This window comes from Pongo abelii, chromosome 20, assembly GCF_028885655.2.
Source record: "Pongo abelii isolate AG06213 chromosome 20, NHGRI_mPonAbe1-v2.0_pri, whole genome shotgun sequence".
Taxonomy (NCBI): domain Eukaryota; kingdom Metazoa; phylum Chordata; class Mammalia; order Primates; family Hominidae; genus Pongo; species Pongo abelii.
This window is the reverse complement of record NC_072005.2, coordinates 24,104,053-24,131,548: the sequence shown is the minus strand read 5'-3', so window position 1 is coordinate 24,131,548 and position 27,496 is coordinate 24,104,053. Positions and strand designations below refer to the sequence as shown.

The following is a 27,496-nucleotide window of genomic DNA, read 5'->3' as shown; positions in this document are numbered from 1 at the left end:
TTTAAGGTAAATGAAAAGGGGAGCAATAGAAGATACCCCACACTTTCAATATAAACCTGTAGGAAAACTATGTCCTAAAAATGTTGAGGGCCCATCTAAAACTTTAATTTGGGAAGACTGTGTTAACTCACATGCAGTAGTATTAAAAAAAGTGACTCATATGGTTTAGTAATAGACTGGGCACCAAAGGGCTATTTAAAAAAATAATTGCTCCTCTGGCAGGAGGGAATGCCTGGAGGCTACTTATTTTATTTCTTATTGGAAGGAAGAGGATCATCATTCTACTTTGCATAGGAGGTTCAGCTCGTTCTTTCCCTTAAAATGGGAAGATAAGGGCATTACCCACCTGAGGCCTCGTATGATATTCCCCATTCTGTGCCCAGAACACCCAGAACTTTGGAAATTGTCTATTGCCATGTCCAGGTTGTGAGTATGGAAAGCGGAAACTTTTCTGTCTGTTGTCACCACTGCCACCCCTCGCATCCGTGATTCTGAACCCCATGATAAATCCCCTTTGAACCCTTTTCCTCTTTTTCATGCCAGTCCTCTTTATGGGATTCTAATTGGCATTATGATAATTCATCTCAATCCAGGTATGCCCCTCTATCTCTTTGCATCCCCGGGCACCTCAGATTGCTTCATTATGGTGGAGAACATTGGGCTTTGCCACCGCTGCTCCCCTCCCTCAGTATCAAGGTAGATTCAAGCATTCTGCTTTGTTTACCTCCAATCTGACTATTCCTATACAGAGTTGTGTTAAGCCTCCTTATATGCTGTTAGTGGGAAATATCAAAATTTGGACAATCAAACTGCCCAATGTATTAATTGCCATTTAAGCCTCCCAGTTTGACTCCAGGAAAAGTGTAATGTTGGTTCGAGCTCGAGAAGGAATCTGGATATTGGTGACTTTACCCAGACCTTGGGAATCTTCCCCTTCAGTACATTTAATTAATGAATGTTACAATGAATTCTCAAAAGAGCTAAGAGATTTGTTTTCACTTTAATTGCTGCGAACATGGGTGTAATTACAGTCACTGCAGTGGTCACCACTGCTGGAGTGACATTACACCAGTCTATTCAAACAGCTCATTTTGTCAATGATTGGCAAGCCAATGCCACCCAAATGTGAAATTCTCAACAAGGCATCGACCAAAAATTAGCTAATCAAATGAATGATTTAAGACAGTTTGTTATTTGGCTTGGGGATCAGCTAATGAGTCTCGATCATCGCATGCAAATGCAGCGCAATTGGAATACTTCTGATTTCTGTATCACACCATATTCCTACAACAAGACTGATCATTCATGGGAAATGGTCAAAGGACACCTCGGTAGGGAAGATAATTTATCCTTGGACATAACTAAATTAAAGAAACAAATTTTTGAAGCCTCTCAAGTTCATTTATACGTTGTGCCTGGAGCTGAGGCATTAGATCACGTGGCAGAAAGTCTTTCTGGACTAAACCCCATGACTTGGATTAAGTCTATTGGGGGCTCCACTGTGGTAATGTTTGGAATTATGATTCAATGTTTAATCGGCTTGTTTTTAGTGTGCTGGACCGGTCAAAGAATCGTGCGTAAAAATTGAGAGAACAAACAAGTCTTCATCGCCATGGCACATTTATATAAAAAGAAAGGAAGAGATGTTGTGGGAAGTCAGGAACCCCAAATGGAGGGACCGGCTGGTGCCCTGGCAGAAAAACATAAATCATGAAGATTTCATGGACATTTATCACTTCCCAAATAATACTCATAATTTCTTATGCCTATCTTACTTTAATCTCTTAATCCTGTTATCTTTGTAAGCTGAGGATGTACATCACCTCAGGACCTTGTGATAATTGTGTTAACTGTACAGATTGATTGTAAAACATGAGTGTTTGAACAATATGAAATCAGCGCACCTTCAAAAAGAACAGAATAGCAGTGATTTTAGGAACAAGGGAAGACAACCATAAGGTGTGACTGCCTGTAGGGTTGGGCAAAAAGAGCCATATTTTCCTTCTTGCAGAGAGCCTATAAATGGATGTGCAAGTAGGGAAGATATCACTAAATTCTTTTCCTAGTAAGGAATATTGATATTAATACTCTGCGAAAAGAATTGCATTCCTGGGAGGAGGTCTATAAATGGCCGCTCTGGGAATTTCTGTCCTATGTGTTTGAGATAAATACTGAGATACGCCCTGGTCTCCTGCAGTACAATACATGCACCACTGAACATAGGCTCTTATCAGGAGTTTCTGATATTGCCCTTTGAAGCATGTGATCTTTGTGACCTACTGCCTGTTCTTACATCCCCTCCCCTTTTGAAATCCTTAATAAAAACCTGCTGGTTTTGTGGCTCAGGTGGGCATCATGGTCCTACCAATATGTGATGTCACCCCCAGAAGCCCAGCTGTAAAATTCCTCTCTTTGTACTCTTTCTTTTTATTTCTCAGACTGGCTGACACTTATGGAAAATAGAAAGAACCTATGTTGAAATATTGGGGGTGGGTTTCCCCAATACAAAGAGATGCAAGAGAAATCTGAAAACCGATATAAAAATAAATAAATAAATTTAGAGTATGAGTAAGAAATGTGCCAAGGAGATAGACATCTTAAAAAAAAAAAAAAAAAAAAAAACAGAAACAAAAATTGTAGAACTTAAAGATTTAATGAAGGAAAAAGAAAATACATTCAAAAATTCAATAATAGACTGAAACAGGCATAAAAAGAATTTTCAGACCTTTAAACAGGTCTTTTAAAATAATTTATTGAGACAAAAATAAGAAAAATGAAAAAGAATGAACAAAGATTTTGAGATATTTGCAACTACATAAAGTGACTAAACAAAAATTATCAGTGTTTCTGAGGAAGGAAAAACATCAAAAAGTTTAGAAAACCTATTTAAGAAAATAATTGATGAAAACTTCCCAACTCTAGCAATAGAATTAGACATACACATACAGGAAGCTCAGCAATCACCACCAGAATACAATGCAAAACAGACCTCAATATGGCACATAATAATCAGAATATCTAAACTCAAAGTGAAAGAAGTAATTCTAAAATCAGCCAAAGAAAAGCATCTAGTCATTTATAAATAGAATCACATCAGACTAAAAGCAGGCTTCTCAGCAGAAACTCTACTGGCCAGAAGAGAATGGTACTTTTAGAGTGTTGAAAGAAAAATGCCAGCCAAAAATTTTACATCAAGCTAGATTAACCTTCACAAGTGAAGAAGAAATAAAATCTTATCCTGACAAATAAAGACTGGGGAAACTAACTACCAATAGACTGGGCCTACAAAAGATGTTCCAGGGATTTCCAATATAAAAACAAAAGATTGATATTCACCATCATTAAAACATATAAAAGTATAAAATGGGCCTTATAAAACAAAAGAGAAAAATAAATAAATCACAACAGGACATAATTTTGTTAAACCACAAATATAAATAGATAAAAAGAAAAAATAAAAAAAGAAAATAATTAACATTATGACAGTAACAAAGTCTTACATATTAATATAATCTTGAATATAAATCAATTAAAACCTCCATTGAAATGTATAGATTTATGAAATGAATAAGAAAAAATGATCCAACTCTGTGTTGCCTACAAGAATCTCACCTTACTTGTAAGATACATATAAACTAAAAGTAAAGGGGGTAGACATTAACACAAACAGAAACCAAAAACAGACAGCAGTATCTATACTTATATCAAACAAAACAGACTTTAAAAAGAAATATTATTAAACCTATAAAAAGAGATGGACAGTAACACAAAAATAGTGGAGAAATTCAGCATTCTACTCACAGCATTAGAGAGACCTTTGAGATAGGAAAGTTGGCAAATCAACAAAGTACTCCCAAAAATCAAAATTATATCAACTACCTACTTAGACCATAGTAGAATAAAACTATGCATCGATATCAAGAGAAATTTCAGAAACTATAAATTTACAAAGAATTAAAACAACATGATCCCAAACAGTCACTGTAAATGAAGTAATTAGGATGACCAGCCAGGGGTGGTGGCTCACACCTGTAATCCCAGCACTTTGGGAGGCTGAGGCAGGTGGATCACCTGAGATCAGCAGTTTGAGACAGCCTGAGCAACATGCAAAAACCCCAGCGCTACAAAAAATAAAAATAAAAAAATAGCTAGGTGTGGTGCTGCGCACCTATGGTCCTAGCTACTCAGGAGGCTGAGATAAAAAGATCACCTGAGCCTGGAAGGCAGAGGTTGTAGTGAGCCAAGATTGTTCCACTGCACTCCAGCCCGGGTGACCGAGTAAAACCCATCTCAAAAAGAAAATTAAGAAGAAAATTAAAAATGTGTGGGGAAAAAAGATGGAAATAGAAACACAATATAATCAAACCTGTGAGATACATCAAATATAGTACTAAGAGGGCAGTTTATAGCCTAAATGTCTGCATCAAAAAAGTAGAAATCTTACATGTTAAGGACCTGACATCATACTTCAAGGAACTAGAAAATTAATAACAAACCAAATTCCAAGTTAGAAGAAGAAAAAAAATAAATAAATCAGAACAGAACCAAATGAAATACAAACCAAAAACAATAAAAGTGACCAATAGAATAAAAAGTTGCTTTTTCAAAAAGACAAAATTTATAAATTGCTACCTAGATTAAACACAAACAGAATAGAAATCTAAACAAACAAAATCAGAAATGAAAGAGTAGACATTACAATGGATACAACAGCAATACAAAAAATTACTAGCAACGATTATAAACAACTAGACACTCATAAACCTGAAAACCTACAAAGAATGAATAAATTCATGTAAACATACAACCTCCCAAGATAGAGCCAGGCAGAAACTGAGTACCTGAACAAACCAATAATGAGTAGCATGATTGAGTCAGTAATAAAAAAAAGTCTTGAAAAAGAAAAGCTCAGAACTAGATAAATGCACAGCTAAATTCTACCAAATGTATAAAAATTCTACCAAATCCTCCTGAAACTCTTCCAAAAAATTGATAATAAAATTCTTCCTAAGTCACTCTCAGGTCAGTACCACCCTGCTACCACAACTAGCCATGAACACAACAAAGAAAATTGTCATTATATTATTATTATATTATCATTATAAAAAATAGACAAATTAGATTCAAACTAAAAAGTTTTTGTACAGCAAATAAAATAACAGGGTAAATAGGCAGCCCACAGAATAAAAGAACATATTTGCAAACTATGTGCCAACATGAAACTTATATTTGGAATTTACAAATAACTCAAAACTAAAAGCATAGTTAAGAAATCCCATTGAAAAAATGGACCAATAACATTACTAAGCACTTTTCAATAAAGACATACAAATAGCCAACATGCGTATGCTTAATCTCAGATAACTAAAAATAGAACTACCATTTGATTCAGAAATTCCATCATTGGGTATCTACCCAAAAAAATAGTTTAGTATATGATAATGACATCTATACTTGCATGTTTATCACAGCATGCTCACAATAGCAAACCATACATACAAGAAAAGTTGAAAATTCAAAATATATAGAAAATTCAAAGCAAAGACAAGTATAATAACAATGATAAACCAACTGAAAAATAGTCAAAACACTGACGAAATATTTTGCCAATGAATTATATACAAATGACCAATAGATATATAAAAAAGTGCTAAATAGTCCCTACAAACAGGCAATTACGAATGAAAACAGTGATGAGCTATCACTTCAAATCTGTTAAGATTCCTAATATCAAAAAGAATAAATAGAGGCCAGGTGCGGTGGCTCACACCTGTAATTCCAGCACTTTGGGAGGCCAAGGCAGGCAGATCACCTGAAGTCAGGAGTTGGAGACCAGGCTGGCCAACATGAAGAAACCCCATCTCTACTAAAAACACAAAATTAGCCAGGCGTGGTGGTGCATGCCTGTAATCCCAGCTACTCAGAAGGCTGCGGCAGGAGAATCGCTTGAACCCAGGAGGCAAAGATTGCGGTAAGCTGAGACCATGCCATTGCACTCCAGCCTGGGCAACAAGAGTGAAACTTCATCTCAAAAAAAAAGAAAACAAAAGAGAAAAGACAAGACAAGACAGAGAAATAACAAGTAACATGTCATTGATGTTCCTGAGATTTCTGAAACAAATCTTAATATCACCACTGTTCTCACACATTTCAGACATGATGGGAAAAGAAAACCTAACAAATGATCTAACATGCAGTTTTTCAAAAATAGTCAGAGATATTCTTATATTCCCCCAAAGCAATGGAAGAGCAGGCATATCATGCAGTACCTTATAAGCCATAAAGAGGACTTTAGCTCTCACGGTACCCTCAAAGGAAAATCACTAAATAGGAAGTAGAGTCCATAAAGAATTTAACGGTATGGGACAAAAGATGCTCCTATATAAGAGCTAGGGAAAAAAAACAAAATGGCTTTTTAGGAAATCTTTCCATTGAAGCAGAGCATCCCATACCACATTTTACGGTCTGGAATTCTTTTTGACCTTTGTTCCTCTTGTCTGTGTTATCTGCTTCATTCATGCTTACGTGCCAGAGTATTTGACCACTGTCTCATGTCTCTTTACATACCAGGGTTCTTTTATTTGCTCAAGACAGGAGATCAGATCAGGTACAGAGACACCAAGGCCTGTTTTGTTAGAAAAAAGTTAACATGATTTGTTGGGATTCTCCAGTTACCATCCTACTACCATGTTTAGTACAGAGGAGAGAATATTATGAAAGATTCTAGAAATTTAATTCCAAAATACTGTTTTCTGACAGAACCTTTAGAATACTTAGAACATATTTTACATTTCTGGGTCCTTAGCTCTAACTATCCAATACTATTGAATTTAAAATTGGTGCTGGATATTGGATTTTATTATTTGGGCAACAATATTTAATGCCACTGAATGTCTAAAATTATCATTAATCTAGAGTGAAGGATACAGATTACCTCAAAAAAAGGGGATAGTTCCTGTTAAGATAAAACATCTTGAAGATTTTCTTTCCTATTTCAATAAACCATCAAGTTTTCCTTAAAAGGGTTGATCTAAAAATAATTTATGTGGAACAAAAACTCCCAAAATCATTCTACAAAGGGAGAAAATAAAAGCCTTAGGGTATATTAGGAAATCTGGTGAAAATTTTTTCTCATGGAGAGACCAGTTTTCTCTAACATTGCATCTCTATTCAAATTTCACTGAGCAGGATTCAGACATTCCTACTCCTCCTGAGAAAATTCTATGGCCACAGCCTTGAAAGTTAACATTTCCTAAAAAAATAAAAAAATAAAAAAACAAACACTCACACATATTTAGCAAGTGGTCACGGGCAGAATTGTTAATTTTACTCTAGGTGTTTGAGAGTTAAGAGAGTTGGCTCCGTTTTACATAAGAGACTGGAATTATCCAATAAAATATTGTTTAACAGAGAAAGATTCTCTAATGTATTCCTTCATTCTGAACAAAGAGGATGAAATAAGATCCAAAACACCAGTGTAATTACTATAGTTTTCCGAATGACACGGCATAGAACTTATGGCATAAACACAAGTATATGCAGTTCTGAATGCCATATTTACATTATACAGAGTAAGTTGTGTACAGTTCTCTTACGGAGAAGTCACAGTAAGTTAGGAGGTACCTCTCAAATTTTAATGCATACATCAATTACCTGGAGATTTTTTTAAAATACGTATTCTAATTCAAGAGATGTGGGATGAGACCTGAGTTACTATATTGCAAACAAACTCACCAATGATGTCAATCATTCTAGCTTAAGGAAAATACTTTGTAAAACATCTAGTAAGTGATAGAACCTTGGTTTTACCCCAGTGTATATGACCAGTAAATAAAAATGGCAGCCTTCATTTTCCAAAGCAAAGTATAAACAAAGAGAAACTATTCAGAAAAAGGGTGTAAGATAAATGGATGTGCAGTGGTCAAGAATAGGCCGTGGTAAACATCTGGTTCAGCCTGACTCAGTGAGTTTGGAGTACAAATGCTCAATTCTGCTAATATGTAACCTGGTTGTATAAGCTCTTACTTAGCTCTCAGCTGCTACTGAGTGTAAGGAGTACATAGACAGGTGGACAGGAGGAGGAGAGTAAGCTGCTCACCCTGTACACAGGGCTCATGCCCAGGATTGTGCCTAGAGAATAAAGCCATCTCAAAACTGCCCACAATTCCATGAGTGTTTTTCCCGTAACCCACCAATCACCCACCCACTCCTGTCAGACCTCAGATTAGGCTGGAACCTGACACTTGGCGTGACAGGGGAACTTTCAGATTAAATGTGATTGTTTATGCGCATTAGTCAGAAAGTCTCTCCAAAGTACCTGTTAATAATACAGGGTTTTTTTGTTTTGTTTTGAGACGGAGTCTGGCTCTGTCGCCCAGGCTGGAGTGCAGTGGCGCGATCTCGGCTCACTGCAAGCTCCGCCCCCTGGGTTCACGCCATTCTCCTTAGCCTCCCAAGTAGCTGGGACTACAGGCGCCTGCCACCACGCCCAGCTAATTTTTTGTAATTTTAGTAGAGACGGGGTTTCACCATGTCAGCCAGGATGGTCTCGATCTCCTGCCCTCGTGATCTGCCTGCCTCGGCCTCCCAAATAATACAGTTTTTTAAAAGAAACATCATAGGGAAGAAATCCTTAAGAAAACACGTTAACCAAGTAAATAAAATTAATGAGACAGATTGGTATCACATATAGGAGGATGCAACATGACTTCTGTGAGATTACTGGCCAAAAAAACATAAATCATAATCTGAATCTAATCATAAAAAACATGTTTTATGTAAAGTTCAAGTCACGTATGTTGTCCATGTTTTGTTTTGTTTTTTTTTTTTTTTTTTTTTTGAGACAGAGTTTCGCTGTTGTCACCCAGGCTGGATGGAGTGCAATGGTGCAATCTTGGCTCACCGCAACCTCTGCCTCCTGGGTTCAAGAGATTCTCCTGCCTCAGCCTCCCGAGTAGCTGGGAATACAGGCATGTGCCACAATGCCCAGCTAATTATTTTTTCGTATTTTTAGTAGAGGTGGGGTTTCACCATGTTGGTTAGGCTGGTCTCGAACTCCTGACCTCAGCTGACCTGCCTGCCTCGGCTTCCCAGACTGCTGGGATTACAGGTGTCAGCCATTGTGCCCAGCCCATGTTTTGTAATTTCTAATAGTGTATCTAGATACTCTCTCTTTAGCATTCTAGAAGGCACATTTCTTTGAATTCATTTCTTTACATATCTTTCTAAATTATTCCAGGCCATTAATTCCATCTTTTTTAAGTGTGCATTTAAAAATTATGTTATTCATAGAACTGATGGAGCATTCAGATGGAACCTAAATGGTGCAGTTTTCTCCCTCACTGATATCTGAGGACCCAGCACCATCCCCAATAAGAATGTTTTATATCTTCACCTGCCTAGGCTGATCTGTCAACAAAGGGAATACTTTCAATATTTCATGGTATAAATTCAAGGTGAGTATTATTTGTGATATGTAAGAAGCCTGGATGGAGAGAATAAAGATAAGGCTCTGAAACATAGGGGAGAATTATTTTAATGAGGTCATTTCACTGTCATGAGAAGAAAAAAGGTACTTCGAATAATCTTGTTAGGCAAAAGCATCAGAAGTAGAAATGTAAATGATTGCAACTGTAAATACATGACATTCTAGAAGAAAATGTGGACACAGTTTTGACCTGGGACACATTCATCTGAGAATAAACCATTTTTTCTTTCTTCTCTGATTCCTTCTCAGGAAAGAGTATCTGAACAAATCACCACCTTCGTCTTCAGAGCATGTCTTTAAAGGCATCAGGACAACCCTTTGAAGGAAGCAGACTGCTCCTGCAGGACCTGACAGACACCCCAAATACAGTGAGTGCCACCACTGCAGAAGTGGGAAAGGGAGACCCTCTTCTCCTGAACACAATGACCCCACTGGAGAAACTGAAAGTCTGTTTGTGGGAGAAGCTCCTTACTACCTGGAGCTGAGCCAAGTTAGAGAGCCAAGCTGAGTGAAATACAGGGGTTCAGGAGGCAACAGGGAGGCCCTGGGAGCTCGCTGAATCCCCAAGGAGCCCATTCCTGCCTAGCACCACAGGGATCCATGGGAGGCAGGGGAGGACAGAGCAACAAGGGGTAAAACTCCAAGGGGAGAAGGACTTCCCTAGCTGAACTTCATAACAATTTGAAGAGGGCAAGAAGCCTCCTGGCAAGAACCCGGGGAAGGCGTGAATCTGGCTTGAACACTTCACAGGTGGGAAAGAACTAAAGCCTTTTTATTTTACCACACTGAGAAACAGAAAGCCTGGGGTAATTTTCAAGCCCAACTCACCCTCCACATGGAAACAGACTTGGGGCTGTTGTGAGGGATGCAGAGGGTGTAAGACCAGCCTTTTGGTTTCCATGGGAGCTGAGTGAGGCCTGCGACTGCCAGCTTTCCCCCATGTCCGTGACACCCTGCCTGAATCAGCAGAGATAATCACAAAGAGCCTCAATAAATTTAAGAAAATTGACATTATATCAAGAACTCTCTCAGACCACAGTGGAAAAAAACTGGAAATCAACTCCCAAAGGAGCCTTCAAAACCATGCAAATACATGAAAATTAAATAACCTGCCCCTTAATGAGCATTGCATTAAAAACAAAATCAATATGGAAATTAAAAAATTCTTCAACTTAATGACAATAATGATACAACCTAACAAAACCTCTGGGATACAGCTAAGGTGGTACTAACAGGAAACTTCATAGCCCTAAATGCCTACATCAAAAAGTTTTAAAGAACACAAACAGACAAGGAACTAGAGAAACAAGAACAAATGAAACCCAAACCCAGCAGAAAAAAAGGAAATAATCAAGATCAGAGCAGAACTAAATGAAATTGAAACAAACAAACAAAAAATAGAGAAGGTAAATGAAACAAAGAGCTGCTTCTCAGGAAAGATAAATAAAATTGATACATCATTAGCAAAATTGACCAAGAAGAGAGAAAATCCAAATAACCTCACCGAGAAATGAAAGTAGAGAATATTATAACTGACACCACTGAAATACAAAAAATCATTCAAGGCTACTATGATCACCTTTACACACGTAAGCTAGAAAACGTAGAAGAGATGGATAAATTCCTGGAAAACGTAGAAGAGATGGATAAATTCCTGGAAAAATACAACTCTACTAGCTTAAAACAGGAAGAATTAGATACCCTGAACAGATCAATAACAAGCAGTGAGATTAAAATGGTAATTTAAAAATTACCACCAACAAAAAAAATCCAATGGATTAACAGCAGAATTCTACCAGATATTCAAAGAATTGGTACCAATCCTTTTGACACTAGAGAAAGAACTCTCCCTACTTCATTCTATGAAGCCAGCATCACCCTAATACTAAAACCAGCTAAAGACACAACCAAAAAGAAAACTACAGACCCATATCCTTGATAAACATTAATGCTAAAATCCTTAACAAAATATTAGATAACCAAATCCAACATGTCAAAAAGATAATCCACCATGATCAAGTGGTTTCACACCAGGGATGCAGGGATGGTTTAACACACACAGGTCAACAAATGATACACCACATAAACAGAATTGAAAAAAAAAAAATCACATGATCATCTCAATAGATGCAGAAAAAGCATTCAACAAAATCCAACATCGCTTTATAATTAAAACTCTCAGCAAAGTTGGCATAAAAAAGACACAGCTTAATGTAATAAAAGCTATCTATGACAAACCCACAACCAACATAATAGTGAATGGGGAAAAATTAAGAGCGTTCCCTCTGAAAATGAGAACAAGACAAGGGTACCCACTCTCACCACTCCTCTTCAACATAGTCCTGGAAATCACAGCCAGAGCAATAAGACAAGAAATAAAGGCATCCAAATCAGTAAACAGGAAGTCAAACTGTCCCTGTTTGCTGACGGCATGATCATTTACCTTGAAAACCCTAAGGACTCCTCCAGAAAGCTCCTAGAACTGACAAAATTCAGAAAAGTTTCTGGATACAAGATTAACATACACAAATCAGTAGCTCTTCTATTCACCAACAGCAACCAAATGGAGAATTAAATCAAGAACTCAACCCCTTTTACAATAGCTGAAAAAAATAAAACACTTAGGAAATATACCTAATGAAGGAGTCAAAAGAAGGAAAACTACAAAACACTGCTGAAAGAAATCATAGATGACACAAACAAATGGAAACACATACCATGCTCATGGATGGGTAGAATCAATATTGTGAAAATGACCATACTGCCAAAAGCAATCAGCAAATTCTACACAATCCCCATCAAAATACCACCATCATTCCTCACAGAGTTAGAAAAAAACAATTCAAAAAATCATACGAAGCCCACATAGCCAAAGTAAGATGAAGAAAAAAAGAACAAATCTGGAGGCAACACATTATCTGATTTCAAAGTATACTATAAGGTTTTAGTCACCAAAACAGCATAGTCCTGGTATAAAAATAGGCACATACACCAATGGAAGAGAACCCAGAAATAAACCCAAATACTTACAGCCAACTGATCTTCAAAGAAGCAAACAAAAACATAAAGTGGGGAAAGGACACCCTTTTCAACAAATGGTACTGGGATAATAGGCTAGCCACATGTAGGAGAATAAAACTGGATCCTCATCTCCTACCTTATTAAAAAAAATCAACACAAGATGGATTAAGGACTGAAACCTAAGACCTGAAACTATAAAAACTCTGGAAGCTAACATTGAAAAAACTCTTCTAGGCATTGGTTGGCCAAAATTTCATGACCAAAAACCTAAAAGCAAATGCAGTAAAAACAAGATAAACAGCTGGGACCTAATTAAACTAAAAAGCTTTGGCATGGCAAAAGAAACAGTCAACAGAATAAACAGATAACTCACAGAGTGGGAGAAAATCTTTACAATCTATACATCTGACAAAGGACTAATATACAGAATCTGTAATGAACTCAAATCAGTAAGAAAAATATCAAAAAATAGACAAATCTCAAAAGATATGTAAATGGCCAACAAACATATAAAAAAAAATGCTCAACATCACTAATGATCAGGGAAATGCAAATCAAACCACAATGCGATACCACTCTATTCCTGCAGGAATGGCCGTAATCAAAAGATCAAAAAACTGTAGATGTTGGCATGGATGCAGCGATCAAAGAACACTTCCACACCACTGGTGGGAATGTGAACTAGTACAGTCACTAAAGGAAACTGTGGAGATTCCTTAAAGAACTAAAAGCAGAATTATCATTTGATCCAGCAATCCCAGTACTGGGTATCTACCCAGAGAAAAATAAGTCATTATTTGAAAGAGATACTTGCACATGCATGTCTCTAGCAGCACAATTCACAATTGCAAAATTGTGGAACCAACCAAAATGCCCATCAATCAACGAGTGGATAAAGAAACTGTGGTGTGTGTGTGTGTGTGTGTGTGTGTGTGTGTGTGTGTTGGAATGCTACTCAGCCATAACAAGTAATTAATTAAAAGCATTTGCAATAACCTGGATGAGACTGGAGACTATTATTCTACGTGAAGTAATTCAGGAATGGAAAACCAACCATCATATGTTCTCACTGATATGTGGGAGGTAAGCTATGAGAATGGAAAGGCATAAGAATAATACAATGGACTTTGGGGACATGGGGAGAAGACTGGGAAGGGAGAGGAATAAAAGACAACATATATGATGCAGTGTATACTGCTCGGGTGATGGGTGCACCAGGATCTCACAAATCACCACTAAAGAACTTACTCATCTAACCAAATACCACCTATATCCCAATAACTTATGGAACAATAAAATTTAAAAAATATATATTCTTATAATTACAGACCAGTTCACATAATGAATACTTCATAAACTATTACACAGGCTGGGTGCAGTGGCTCACACCTGTAATCCCAGCACTTTGGGAGGCTGAGGTGGATGGATCACCTGAGGTCAGGAGTTTGAGACCAGCATGACCAACATGGTGAAACACTGTCTGTATTGAAAATACAAAAATTAGCTGGGCATGGTGGTGGGCACATGTAATCCCAGCTACTTGGCAGACTGAGGCAGGAGAACTGCTTGAACCTGAAAGGCAGAGGTTGCAGTAAGCCAAGATCTCACCACCGCACTCCAGCCTGGGAGACAGAGCAAGACTCTATCTCAAAAGAAAAAAACAAGAACAACAACAAAAAAAAGAAAACTATCAGACAAACAAAAAAAGAATATTACGGGACTAGCATGAGTACCAGTCAAATTAAAACAGAGAATCTGCATGGGGAGATTTGCAACCCTGAGCCAAAACATTGCACAGTAATAAATTCAATACAAAGCAGAGAGCATTGATTTGCTTTCACCATTTTTTAGAATTTTTGTTTTCTAGTAAATTAGGCACCTGATTAAAATGATTTATTTTGTTCCAATATTTTTTTCTGCTAAAAATAGTTTCAAATTTATACTCACACAAACAGACTTACTCCATAATTTATTTATACCTAAGGTTTATCTTTAGACTAATAGATGTGAATATTTAACTCTATGTAAATCAATACTAACAGTCCATATGCACTTACAGGCAAAGGCCACATGTTCAAAGAAAAATATATTAAAATTTATAAACATATTTATTCAGGACTCAGAAATGTATGGATTTTACATATGTTTGTATATAATTTGTACTATGATGATAAAAACTACCCTGTAGTCAATAACAATTTAATTGTACATTAAAAATAATGAAAACTGTAGAATTGAATTGCTTGTAATACAAAGAATAAATGCTAGAGGTAATGGACACCTCATTTCCTCTATTGTGATTATCATATTTTGTATTCCTGTATTAAAATGTCATATATGGCATAAACATATACACATATATCCACAGAAATTAAGAAAAATACATTTAAATGTGAAAATAAGAATAAAAATATAACTTATAGGAAGAATATTTTTTAACTTATTGGCCATTTAAAATTACTGGCAAAAAAAATTACTAGCGATGTCAGTCCATTATCTTACCAAACAGTGTATTGTTACCTACACCCTTGTGTAAGATGTAATAGGTTAAAGTTAGTGGCACAATAACATTTCAATGGATTCATGATAGTATTTAACATGTTAAAAATGTGGAATTGAAAAGTTAATTTCACACTTAATTTATAATTTAAAAATATACTGTATAGTATTCCATAAAAGTACAATTAATAGAATAACATTACTAACCTAATTTTAACTAAAATTAAGAATATTTTTCTTTCATAATAATGCAGAAGAGTATTACTCTGAACACCTACCTCATGTATCACACAATATTACAAGTTAACCACAAAGAGCCTCTCTACTTAAATTTTCATTATGCATCTTACATTTTAATGTCCTTACTTTTCCATAGAAAAGGTCATAAGTAATGCTTACCTAATAAACAAGAATCTCTCATATATTTTGTCCAGCAACAATTATTCACATGCTTTCACATTTGAATAAACCAGGAGTGATGGAACAGCATGAATTAATTAGGAGTTTAACTTCATTAGTATTCACTTTGAAAAAAAACCCTGTATTTTCATAAAAAGTATAATTTAAATGTAATTATAATTCTCCAAAAAATATTCTACTTCTTTTAAAGTTATATACAAATAATGTTTACACTATCTTTAGTTTTGTATTATTTTTTATACACAGCACTCTGATTTACTGTAGTGTCTAAACATTGAGTGGCCCTAGATATTTCTACTGTGGATTATTCTGATATTTACATAGACAATTTTGGATTAAATATCTTTCATATTTACTGCACCTGCAAAAATATATTTTAGTATAAACTCTGTTTTATAATTTGTAGTTTTTGAAAAAATGTTTTTCCAAATTTATTATATTTGCAAGGTTTTCTTCAATATAAACTCGCTGATGTTGGACAAAATTTTAACAACTGCCTCAGGGTTTTCCTCTAGCACAAAATGTGTACAATAAGATTTCTGATACAAGTAAAGGTATTACAACCCTATTTATATTTGTAATGCTTTTTTAAAGTAAATACTCTTCTGCACTTTAAAGACATACTTTCTAATAGATCTTTTGACAGTAATTACACTTTTATGCTTTTATTTCATATGAACTATCTGATTTTGAGTAAGATGTGAGCCGGTATTAATGGCTTTTTTTACTTTATATTTGCACATTTGTTCTCAAGTATAAATGCTTATAAATGCTTTCCTGTGCAATAACGTGTGAGCATTAGTTAGAAGCTTGGCCACATTGTACACACTGATAGTTATCTCCAGTATGAATTGCCTTACCTACAATTAAGTGTGATAATCATTTAAAGGCTTTGTCACATTCTTCACACTTCTAGGATTCTCAGCAGCATGATTTTCTTTATGTTTAGAAAAGCTTAAGTTGTTGTCAAAAGCATTGGCACATCTTTCAGGTTTGTAAAGTTTCTCTCCAGTATAAATAACCTTATGTCTGTTAAGAATTGAGGACTTTTTATAGGCTTTGACACATTATTCACACTTGTAATATTTCTCTTCAATATGTTATCTTATGTGTATTAAGTTGTAAGGACTAAAGGCTTTGCCAAATTTTTCCCATTTGTAGGGATGCTTTCAAGTATAAATTTTCTTATGTTTAGTTAGGGCTGAGGACCAGGAAAAGGCATTGGCACATTCTTCACATTTGTAGGGTTTTAAACCGGTAAGAATTACCTTATGTTTAGTAAAGCTTGAAGACAAGTTAAAAGATTTGCCACATTCTTCACATTTGTAGGGTTTCCTTCCAGTATGAATTCTCTTATGGTTAGCAAAAATTGAAGACTGCCTAAAGGCTTTGCCGCATTCTTCAAACTTGTAGGGTTTTACTCCACTATGAATTACTTTATATTTAGTAAAGCTTGAAGACAGGTTAAAAGATTTGCCACCTTCCTCACATTTGTAGGGTTTCTCTCCAGTATGAATTCTCTTATGTGTAGTAAGGGTTGAGGATTGGCTGAAAGCTTTGCCACATTCTTCACATTTGTAGGGTTTCTCTCCAGTACGAATTTTCTTATGTCTAGTAAGGATTGATGATTGGCTAAAAGCTTTGTCATATTCCTCACATTTGTAGGGTTTCTCTCCAGTGTGCATCCTCTTATGACCAGTTAAGGTAGTGAACCATAGAAATGCTTTGCCACCTTCTTCACATTTGTAGGGTCTCTCTCCAGTATGAATTACCTTATGTAATTCGTATGTAAGGTGTGGGGACTGGCTAAAAACATTGCCACATTCTTGACATTTGTAGGGTTTCTTTTCAGTATGAATTATCTTATGTATAGTAAGGTTTGAGTTTTGGCTAAAATGATTGCCACATACTTCACATTTGTTGGGTTTCTCTCCAGTGTGTATCCTCTTATGTCTAGTTAGGATTGAGAATTGAATGAATGCTTTGCCACAGTCTTCACATTTGCAGGGTTTCTGTCTAGTATGAACTCTCCTATGTTCAGTAACTCCTGAGGACCAGATAAATGCTTTGCCACTTTCTTCACACTTGTAATGCTTCCCTCTAGTATGAATTCTCTTATGTTTAGTAAGGGTTGAAAACTGGGTAAACGCTTTGCCACATTCTTCACATTTGTAGAGTTTCTCTCTTCTGTGCATCCTCTTATATCTAGTTAGTGTTGAGGACTGGCAAAACGCTTTGCCACATTCTTCACATTTGTAAAGTTTTTCTTCAGCATAAATTATTTTATCTGTAGTAAGGGTTGAGTGTTGCTTAAAAGTTTTGCCACATTCTTCACATTTGTAAGGTTTCTGTTCAGTATGAATTTTCTTATTATTAGTAAGGATTGAGGACCAATTTAAGGTTTTTCCACATTTTTTATATTTGTAGGACTTCTCTCTAGTATAAATGCTTTTATGTTGGGTTTTGTGTGAAAGCATGCAAAATGATTTGACACAGTTTTTACATTTGAAAGGTTTTCTTCTAGTATATCTTTTTTGTTTGAATTTAAAAATTTATAAAAGACTTTCAAACATTTACCACATTGAAATACTTTGCTCTGAGTAGTTGTGAAACACTTGTTAAGTCCATTATAACCTTCTTTGTGCACGTGACACTCATGCACACTTTTACAGCCATTTCTCAACAGTAAATTACCATGTCCACATTTTTCATATCTTCTCAGTATTACTTTTTAAAAGGAATCTTCCATGCCCTGCTCTGGCCAGAGGTCTTAAGCAAAATGAGGGCATATAACTGAAAAAAAAATTAAAAATAATAAATTACTCCACCTACTAGACTCACATGGATATAGTTTGAAAATCTTACCTTTAAAATTATACCAAATACATAAACAAGAGGGCTTTGCAAAATATCACAAGCTCTAATTCATTTATAGATGTATAAATGTAACTAAAATATACAGACCCAAATATACCTGTAAAAAATTTATAAATGAGTTAAGTGTGTGCAGTGTTTCAGGTGAGCACAAAAAAAACACACAAAGAAAAAAAGAAAGTGTTAAATTCACTCAACACATCTTTTCCTGCTTTCCACTATAATGTAGTGTCTTAATTCCTAACTCTTGGTTTCTGTTTTAAAAGAAAGCTAAAATACTGGCACATTCATTGTTATTTCTGACTTTTAGGGACCTTTTCTGACACTTATTTCAGTCTCTCATGACATAAAGTGCTGAAACAAATGGTGGCATATTTTGAAATGAGACTGAGTCAGCTGAGACCAAAATAAAAGTGTTAGAGCAGCAGAGAGACTGCAGTGCCACAGAAAAGGAACAGGTGTAGCAAGTGATTTCTGATTCCTACAAAATAACAAGAGTAAACTCTGTTAATTAAAAAATAAACACAAAATTTCAGACAGCACATATCTTAAGAATATGTGTGAGAAACTCCCATAATCACCAGCCAAGACAATTGTTTTCAGACTATGCCAGGACAGAATTACATTATAAAGATTTTGACAGGTAGCTTTTTTTAATGTCCAAATCACAAAGATTATAATATATACAAAATAGGGCAATATGATCCCACCAAAAATATCAAAATTTTCTGAAAGAAACCATTAAAAAAATCAGAGGTATAAATTAATTTTAATAATTGGTAATAAATTGAATAGTTCTCATTGATTAAAATAGGAACAGAGACAACTATGGAAATTCAGAAAAATGAGGACAAGAACAAAAATATTTAAGATTTCAAAAAAACAAAAATTGTGGAGGTAAAAAAAATTTAAAACACTAATAGATCCTAAATAAGAAAACATGATGTAAAAATAAAGAAGTACAACAAACTAGGATCACAGAAAGATATTTATAACAAACATATATATAACCACAATTTCTAGTCAAAGACAAAAAGACTATCTTTGAAGCTGCAAGATAAAAGTGATGTGCCAGGCCAGGCATGGTGGCTCCTGCCTGTAATCCAGGCACTTTGGGAGGCAGAGGTGGACGGACCACCTGAGGTCAGGAGTTCAAGGCCAGCCTGGCCAAGATGGTGAAACCCTGTCTCTACCAAAATGACAAAAATTAGCCAGGTGTGGTGGCACATGCCTGTAATCCCAGCTACTCAGGAGGGTGAGGCTGGAGAACTGCTTGAACCTGGGAAGTGGAGGATGCAGCGAGTTTAAGTCACACTACTATGCTCCAGCCTGGCTGGGGGATAGAGAGAGGTTTAGTCTCAAAAAAAAAAAAAAAAAAAAAAAAAAAAAAAAAAAAAAAAAAAAAAAACTATGTTATGGAGTCATGAAAAAGTTGTTTAAAAAAAAAAAAACTTATTAAGTGAGAATTATACCATCAGTGAATCTATCCTGACAAAAACAAAACAAAACAAAAAAAAAAAACTTCCAAAGTAATGAAATTCTAAGAAAGTATATTGGAACTGCATATGCCCTACGTATAAAAGGTGCTAACAACAGTTCCTTTTACTGAAAATAACATGATCCAAAAAGCTACACATAATTATATAAAATATATTATTTTCTGGAAAAAATATGCAAATACACAAAAGTAGAATTTCTTAGCATTATCCTAGTGATGCAGAAAACATTTTTAATTATTCTTTGAAATTAGAACAATAAAAGAATAGAAATCATTATAAATATCGGTCAATGAATACACAACATAAGAAGATATAATTAGCAACATCAATGACAAATTTGATGGAAGATGTAATAAAGAAGAATTTTTGTATGCAACCTGTTTTTCTACCAGATTAAAATGTATTGTTGTATCTTTTAGACATTATATGTAGTCCCCAAGGTACCACAAAAATATTTGTATAAATACACAAAAGAGGTTGGGCATGGTGGCTTATGCCTGTAATTCCAGCACTTTGGGAGGACGAGGCAGGTGGATCACCTGAAGTTAGCAGTTCAAGACTAGCCTGACCAACATGGAGAAACTTCATATGTACTAAAAATACAAAATTAGCCAGGCATGGTGGCACCTGCCTGTAATCTCAGCTACTCAGGGGGTTGAGGCAGGCGAATTGCTTGAACCCAGGTGGCGGAGATTGTGGTGAGCCAAGATCAATGCCATTGCACTCCAGCATGGACAACAAAAGTAAAACTCAGTCTCAAAAAAATAAATACATAAATAAGTGAAAGCATATCAATACAAACATCAAAAGGACACAAAGATGGAAAGAGAATAAGAGACAAAGATGCAATAATCAAAATACATAATAAAATAACAAAGTCTTTCTAATAATTAAAAAAGACTGTAAGTGGCAGGATGGAAGTTGACATTCCATGCAAACATTAATCAAGTGAGAGCAGAAACAGTCAAAATAATATCACACAGGCTACATCTTAAGTCAGAAAGTATATTTTATAAAATGTGCTTGAAATTGAAACTCCAGGAGGAGCCAAGATGGCCGAATAGGAACAGCTCCGGTCTACAGCTCCCAGCGTGAGCGATGCAGAAGGAGGGTGATTTCTGGATTTCCATCTGAGGTACTGGCTTCATCTCACTAGGGAGTGCCAGACAGTGGGCGCAGCAGGCCGAAGCAGGGCGAGGCAATGCCTCACTCGGGAAGTGCAAGGGGTCAGGGAGTTCCCTTTCCTGGTCAAGGAAAGGGGTGACAGACGGCACCTGGAAAATCAGGCCACTCCCACCCGAATACTGCGCTTTTCCGACGGGCTTACGAAACCGTGCACCAGGAGATTATATCCCACACCTGGCTCAGAGGGTCTTATGCCCACAGAGTCTCACTGATTGCTAGCACAGCAGTCTGAAATCAAACTGCAAGGCCGCAACGAGGCTGGGGGAGGGGCACGCGCCATTGCCCAGGCTTGCTTAGGTAAACAAAGGAGCTGGGAAGCTCGAACTGGGTGGAGCCCACCACAGCTCAAGGAGGCCTGCCTGCCTCTGTAGGCTCCACCTCTGGGGGCAGGGCACAGACAAACAAAAAGACAGCAGTAACCTCTGCAGACTCAAATGTCCCTGTCTGACAGCTTTGAGGAGAGCAGTGGTTCTCCCAGCACGCAGCTGGAGATCTGAGAATGGGCAGACTGCCTCCTCAAGTGGGTCCTTGACCCCTGACCCCGAGCAGCCTAACTGGGAGGCACCCCCCAGTAGGGGCAGACTGACACCTCACACGGCCGGGTACTCCTCTGAGACAAAACTTCCAGAGGAACGATCAGACAGCAGCATTTGCAGATCACGAAAATCCGCGGTTCTGCAGACACTGCTGCTGATACCCAGGCAAACAGGGTCTGGAGTGGACCTCTAGCAAACTCCAACAGACCTGCAGCTGAGGGTCCTGTCTGTTAGAAGGAAAACTAACAAACAGAAAGGATATCCACACCAAAAACCCATCTGTACATCACCGTCATCAAAGACCAAAAGTAGATAAAACCACAAAGATGGGGCAAAAACAGAGCAGAAAAACTGGAAACTCTAAAAAGCAGAGCGCCTCTCCTCCACCAAAGGAATGCAGTTCCTCACCAGCAATGGAACAAAGCTGGATGGAGAATGACTTTGACGAGTTGAGAGAAGAAGGCTTCAGATGATCAAACTACTCTGAGCTACAGGAGGAAATTCAAACCAAAGGCAAATAAATTGAAAACTTTGAAAAAACTTTAGACGAATGTATAATTAGAATAACCAATACAGAGAAGTGCTTAAAGGAGCTGATGGAGCTGAAAGCCAAGGCTCGAGAACTACGTGAAGAATGCAGAAGCCTCAGGAGTCAATGTGAGCAACTGGAAGAAAGGGTATCAGTGATGGAAGATGAAATGAATGAAATGAAGCGAGAAGGGAAGTTTAGAGAAAAAAGAATAAAAAGAAACGAACAAAGCCATTCCTCCTGCAACTATTCCAATCAATAGAAAAAGAGGGAATCCTCCCTAACTCATTTTATGAGGCCAGCCTCATCCTGATACCAAAGTCTGGCAGAGACACAACAAAAAAGGAGAATTTTAGGCCAATATCCTTGATGAACATTGATGCAAAAATCCTCAATAAAATACGGCAAACCAAATCCAGCAGCACATCAAAAAGCTTATCCACCATGATCAAGTGGGCTTCATCCCTGAGATGCAAGGCTGGTTCAATATACACAAATCAATAAATGTAATTCAGCATATAAACAGAACCAAAGACAAAAACCACATGATTATCTCAATAGATGCAGAAAAGGCCTTTGACAAAATTCAACAACGCTTCATGCTAAAAACTCTCAATAAGTTAGGTATTGATGGGACGTATCTCAAAATAATAAGAGCTATTTATAACAAACCCACAGCCAATATCATACTGAATGGGCAAAAACTGGAAGCATTCCCTTTGAAAACTGGCACAAGACAGGGATGCCCTCTCTCACTACTCCTATTCAACATAGTGTTGGAAGTTCTGGCCAGGGCAATTAGGCAGGAGAAGGAAATCAAGGGTATTCAAGTAGGAAAAGAGGAAGTCAAATTGTCCCTGTTTGCAGATGACATGATTGTATATCTAGAAAGCCCCAATGTCTCAGCCCAAAATCTCCTTAAACTGATAAGCAACTTCAGCAAAGTCTCAGGATACAAAATCAATGTACAAAAATCACAAGCATTCTTATACACCAAAAACAGACAAACAGAGAGCCAAATCATCAGTGAACTCCCATTCACAATTGCTTCAAAGAGAATAAAATACTTAGGAATCCAACTTACAAGGGACGTGAAGGACCTCTTCAAGGAGAACTATAAACCACTGCTCAAGGAAATAAAAGAGGATACAAACAAATGGAAGAACATTCCATGCTCATGGGTAGGAAGAATCAATATTGTGAAAATGGCCATACTGCCCAAGGTAATTTATAGATTCAATGCCATCCCCATCAAGCTACCAATGACTTTCTTCACAGAATTGGAAAAAACTACTTTAAAGTTCATATGGAACCAAAAAAGAGCCCTCATTGCCAAGTCAATCCTAAGCCAAAAGAACAAAGCTGGAGGCATCACGCTACCTGACTTCAAACTATACTACAAGGCTACAGTAACCAAAACAGCATGGTACTGGTACCAAAACAGAGATATAGATCAATGGAACAGAACTGAGCCCTCAGAAATAACACCGCATATCTACAACTATATGATCTTTGACAAACCTGAGAAAAACAAGAAATGGGGAAAGGATTCCCTATTTAATAAATGGTGCTGGGAAAACTGGCTAGCCATATGTAGAAAGCTGAAACTGGATCCCTTCCTTACACCTTATACAAAAATTAATTCAAGATGGATTAAAGACTTAAACGTTAGACCTAAAACCATAAAAACCCTAGAAGAAAACCTAGGCATTACCATTCAGGACATAGGCATGTCCAAGGACTTCATGTCTAAAACACCAAAAGCAATGGCAACAAAAGCCAAAATTGACAAATGGGATCTAATTAAACTCAAGAGCTTCTGCACAGCAAAAGAAACTACCATCAGAGTGAACAGGCAACCTACACAATGGGAGAAAATTTTCACAACCTACTCATCTGACAAAGGGATAATATCCAGAATCTACAATGAACTCAAACTAATTTACAAGAAAAAAACAAACAACCCCATCAAAAAGTGGGCGAAGGACATGAACAGACACTTCTCAAAAGAAGACATTTATGCAGCCAAAAGACACATGAAAAACTGCTCATCATCACTGGCCATTAGAGAAATGCAAATCAAAACCACAATGAGATACCATCTCACACCAGTTAGAATGGCAATCATTAAAAAGTCAGGAAACAACAGGTGCTGGAGAGGATGTGGAGAAATAGGAACACTTTTACACTGTTGGTGGGACTGTAAACTAGTTCAACCCTTGTGGAAGTCAGTGTGGCAATTCCTCAGGGATCTAGAACTAGAAATACCATTTGACCCAGCCATCCCATTACTGGGTATATACCCAAAGGACTATAAATCATGCTGCTATAAAGACACATGCACACATATGTTTATTGCGGCACTATTCACAATAGCAAAGACTTGGAACCAACCCAAATGTCCAACAGTGATAGACTGGATTAAGAAAATGTGGCATATATACACCATGGAATACTATGCAGCCATAAAAAATGATGAGTTCATTCCTTTGTAGGGACATAGATGAAATTGGAAATCATCATTCTCAGTAAACTATGGCAAGGACAAAAAACCAAACACCACATGTTCTCACTCATAGATGGGAATTGAACGATGAGAACACATGGACACAGGAAGGGGAACATCACACTCTGGGGACTGTTGTGGGATGGGGGGAGGGGGGGACGGATAGCATTAGGAGATATACCTAATGCTAAATGACGAGTTAATGGGTGCAGCACACCAGCATGACACATGTATACATGTAACTAACCTGCAAATTGTGCACATTGTGCACATGTACCCTAAAACTTAAAGTATAATACTAATTTAAAAAAAAAGGAAAGAAGAAAAAAAGAAATTGAAACTCCAAAGAAACAAAGAAGGACGTCAAAAAATAATAGATTCATTCACTGGGAATCTATGACAAATTTGTGTGTGTGGGTGTGTGTGTGTGTCTCACATTAGGGTTCCAAGTATATAAAGCCAATATTGACAGAATGGAAGAAACACACAGAAAGCAATATAGTTAGAATAAGATATTTTAATGCCATACTTTTTCTAATAAAAATAAAACAAGAAAGAATGTTAATAAGAGAACAGACTACTTAAAGGCAGTATAAAACAATTATTCCAAACAGTTATGGAGAACACTCCCCAACAACATCAGAATACACATGCTTCTCAATAGCTCATACAACATTTCCCTTGATAGACCACATCTTAGGACAAAAAGGAAGTCTTATCAAATTTTTTAAAAGTAAAATTCTATGAACTACATTCTATGACCAAAATGGAATGAGTATACAACGATGAGAAAAAAAACTGAAAAATTTGCAAATATATAGAAATTAAACAACACACTCTTGAGTGTGCTCTTATAGAAAGGTTGAAATACTTAATATTGCAGAGTCCATCCTGCTCAATGCAATCTACAGATTTAATGCAATATTTTTCAAATTTCTCATTGCATTTTTGAAGAAATAGAAACAGCAACCTCAAAAGTATACAGTCTCAAAAGAAAAACAAACTACCCAACAATATTAAAAAAAAAAAAAAAGAAAGAATGCTGCAGGCATTAAAGTGCCTGATTCAAAACACATTACAAAGCTACCAAATTAAACAATTTGATATGAGTATAAAGGTGAAAAAGTAGACTAATAAAATAGAATGCAGCACATATATAAACTTTCACAGATATGGTCATATAAGTAGTCATTTATAGACTCATAATTATTGCAGCATTGTTACTATAAGCCAATAGATAAAAGCGATGCAAATATCTTTCAATAAGTCATTCAGTAGATATAATTTGAAATATAAAAATTCTTCCCAGGCACGGTGGTCCACACCTGTAATCCCAACACTTTGGGAGGCCAAGGCAGGCAGATCACAAGGTAAGGAGTTCAAGACCAGCCAGGCCAACATGGTGAACCCCGTCTTTACTAAAAAAAAAAAAACACAAAAATTAGCCAGACATGCTGGCATGTGCCTGTAATCCCAGCTACTCGGGAGGCTAAGCCAAAAGAATTGCTTGAACCCAGGAGGCGGAGGTTGCAGTGAGACAAGATTGCGCCACTGCACTCCAGCCTAGGTGACAGCGCAAGACTTTGTCTAAAAAAAAAAAATTCTGTAATATACTCAATATTCAAAAGCAGGAAATATTCTACCAACTATAAATATAAATCTTGATGGCATTATGCAAAATGAAATGAGCCAATCACAAAAAGACAGAGATTTTATGACATACATGAAGCGGTTATATTGTTAAAAACAAAAAACAGAGTGGTGTTTGCAAAATGCTATAAAACAGAAAAAATTGTGGCCAGGCATGGTGGCCCATACTTGTAAGCCCAGCACTTTGAAAGGCTGAGGCAGATCGATCACCTAAGGTCAGGAGTTTGAAACCAGGCTGGCCAACATGGTGAAACTCCATCTTTACTAAAAATGCAAAAATTAGCCAGTCATGGTGGTGGGCACCTGTAATTCCAGCTATTCAGGAGGCTAAGGCATGAGAATTGCCTGACCCTGGGAGGTGGAAGTTGCAGTGAGCTGAAATCATGCCACAGCACTCCAGCCTGAGTAGCAGAGCAAGACCCCAGCTCAAAAAAAAAAAAAAAAAAAAAAAAAAAAAAAAAAAAAGAAGGAAAAAATTAAAAATTAGTACTTGTTGTTTAATATGTTAAGATTTAGCTTTGCAAGATGAAAACATTTTAGCAATATGTTGCATGACGATGTCAAGATAATTGATATGACTAAATATTTAAAAATATTTTGTGGTAAATTTTTTTTGAACAAGAAAACATAAACAATAATAACTAAAAGAGATACAGAGTTATGATAGTTTTAAATTATATTCAAATCCAAAAGTGTTTCTCCCACACAGAAATCATATAGATTTACAAATAAACAAGCTGTTGAAATTATAAAAATTTTATGGGCTGAGCACGGTGCCTCACACCTGTAATCTCAGTACATTGGGAGGCTGAGGCGGGCAGATCACCTGAGGTCGGGAGTTCAAGACCAGCCTGACCAACATGAAGAAACCCTGTCTCTACTAAAAATACAAAAATATTAGCCAGGCATGTTGGCACATGCCTGTAATCCCAGCTACATAGGAGGCTGAGGCACTAGAATCATTTCAACCCAGGAGGCAGAAGTTGCGGTGAGCCGAGATCGCGCCATTGCACTCCAGCCTGGGCAAGAAGAGCAAGACTCCATCTCAAAAAAAAAAAAAAAAAAAAAAAGAGAGAATTTTATGACGACTCATCTACACAGAATTAGAAAACCATTCACAACAAACCTACACAACAAATATACAAGTTAGAAAAAAAATACAAGGATAACATTTATTTTTGTATACAGGAAAACAAACATAGAGATAATTCTATTGGAAAAAGACATATAGCTCATTCATATTTGACTTTGTTCCACACTGTCTTAAATTGTACGATGTTAAAAATTAGC

The 27,496-nt window shown here is 36.6% G+C and overlaps 1 protein-coding gene across 7 annotated transcripts in view; it reads right to left on the bottom strand.

Annotated features, from left to right (window-relative positions):
- LOC100455373 (zinc finger protein 254-like) overlaps positions 1-27,496 on the bottom strand; it is a 143,089-nt gene that overhangs the window by 55,654 nt on the left and 59,939 nt on the right. For 5 of the 7 annotated variants that reach the window (XM_063720036.1, XM_063720037.1, XM_054540069.2 and 2 more), the window contains one exon: positions 16,288-18,220. In XM_063720036.1, coding sequence (XP_063576106.1) covers positions 16,597-17,904 — 1,308 coding nt within the window. In that variant the 5' untranslated portion in view covers positions 17,905-18,220 and the 3' untranslated portion in view covers positions 16,288-16,596. The remainder of the gene's footprint in view (positions 1-16,287; positions 18,221-27,496) is intronic. The other 2 variants (XM_063720038.1, XM_024237703.3) reach the window with 1 other exon arrangement.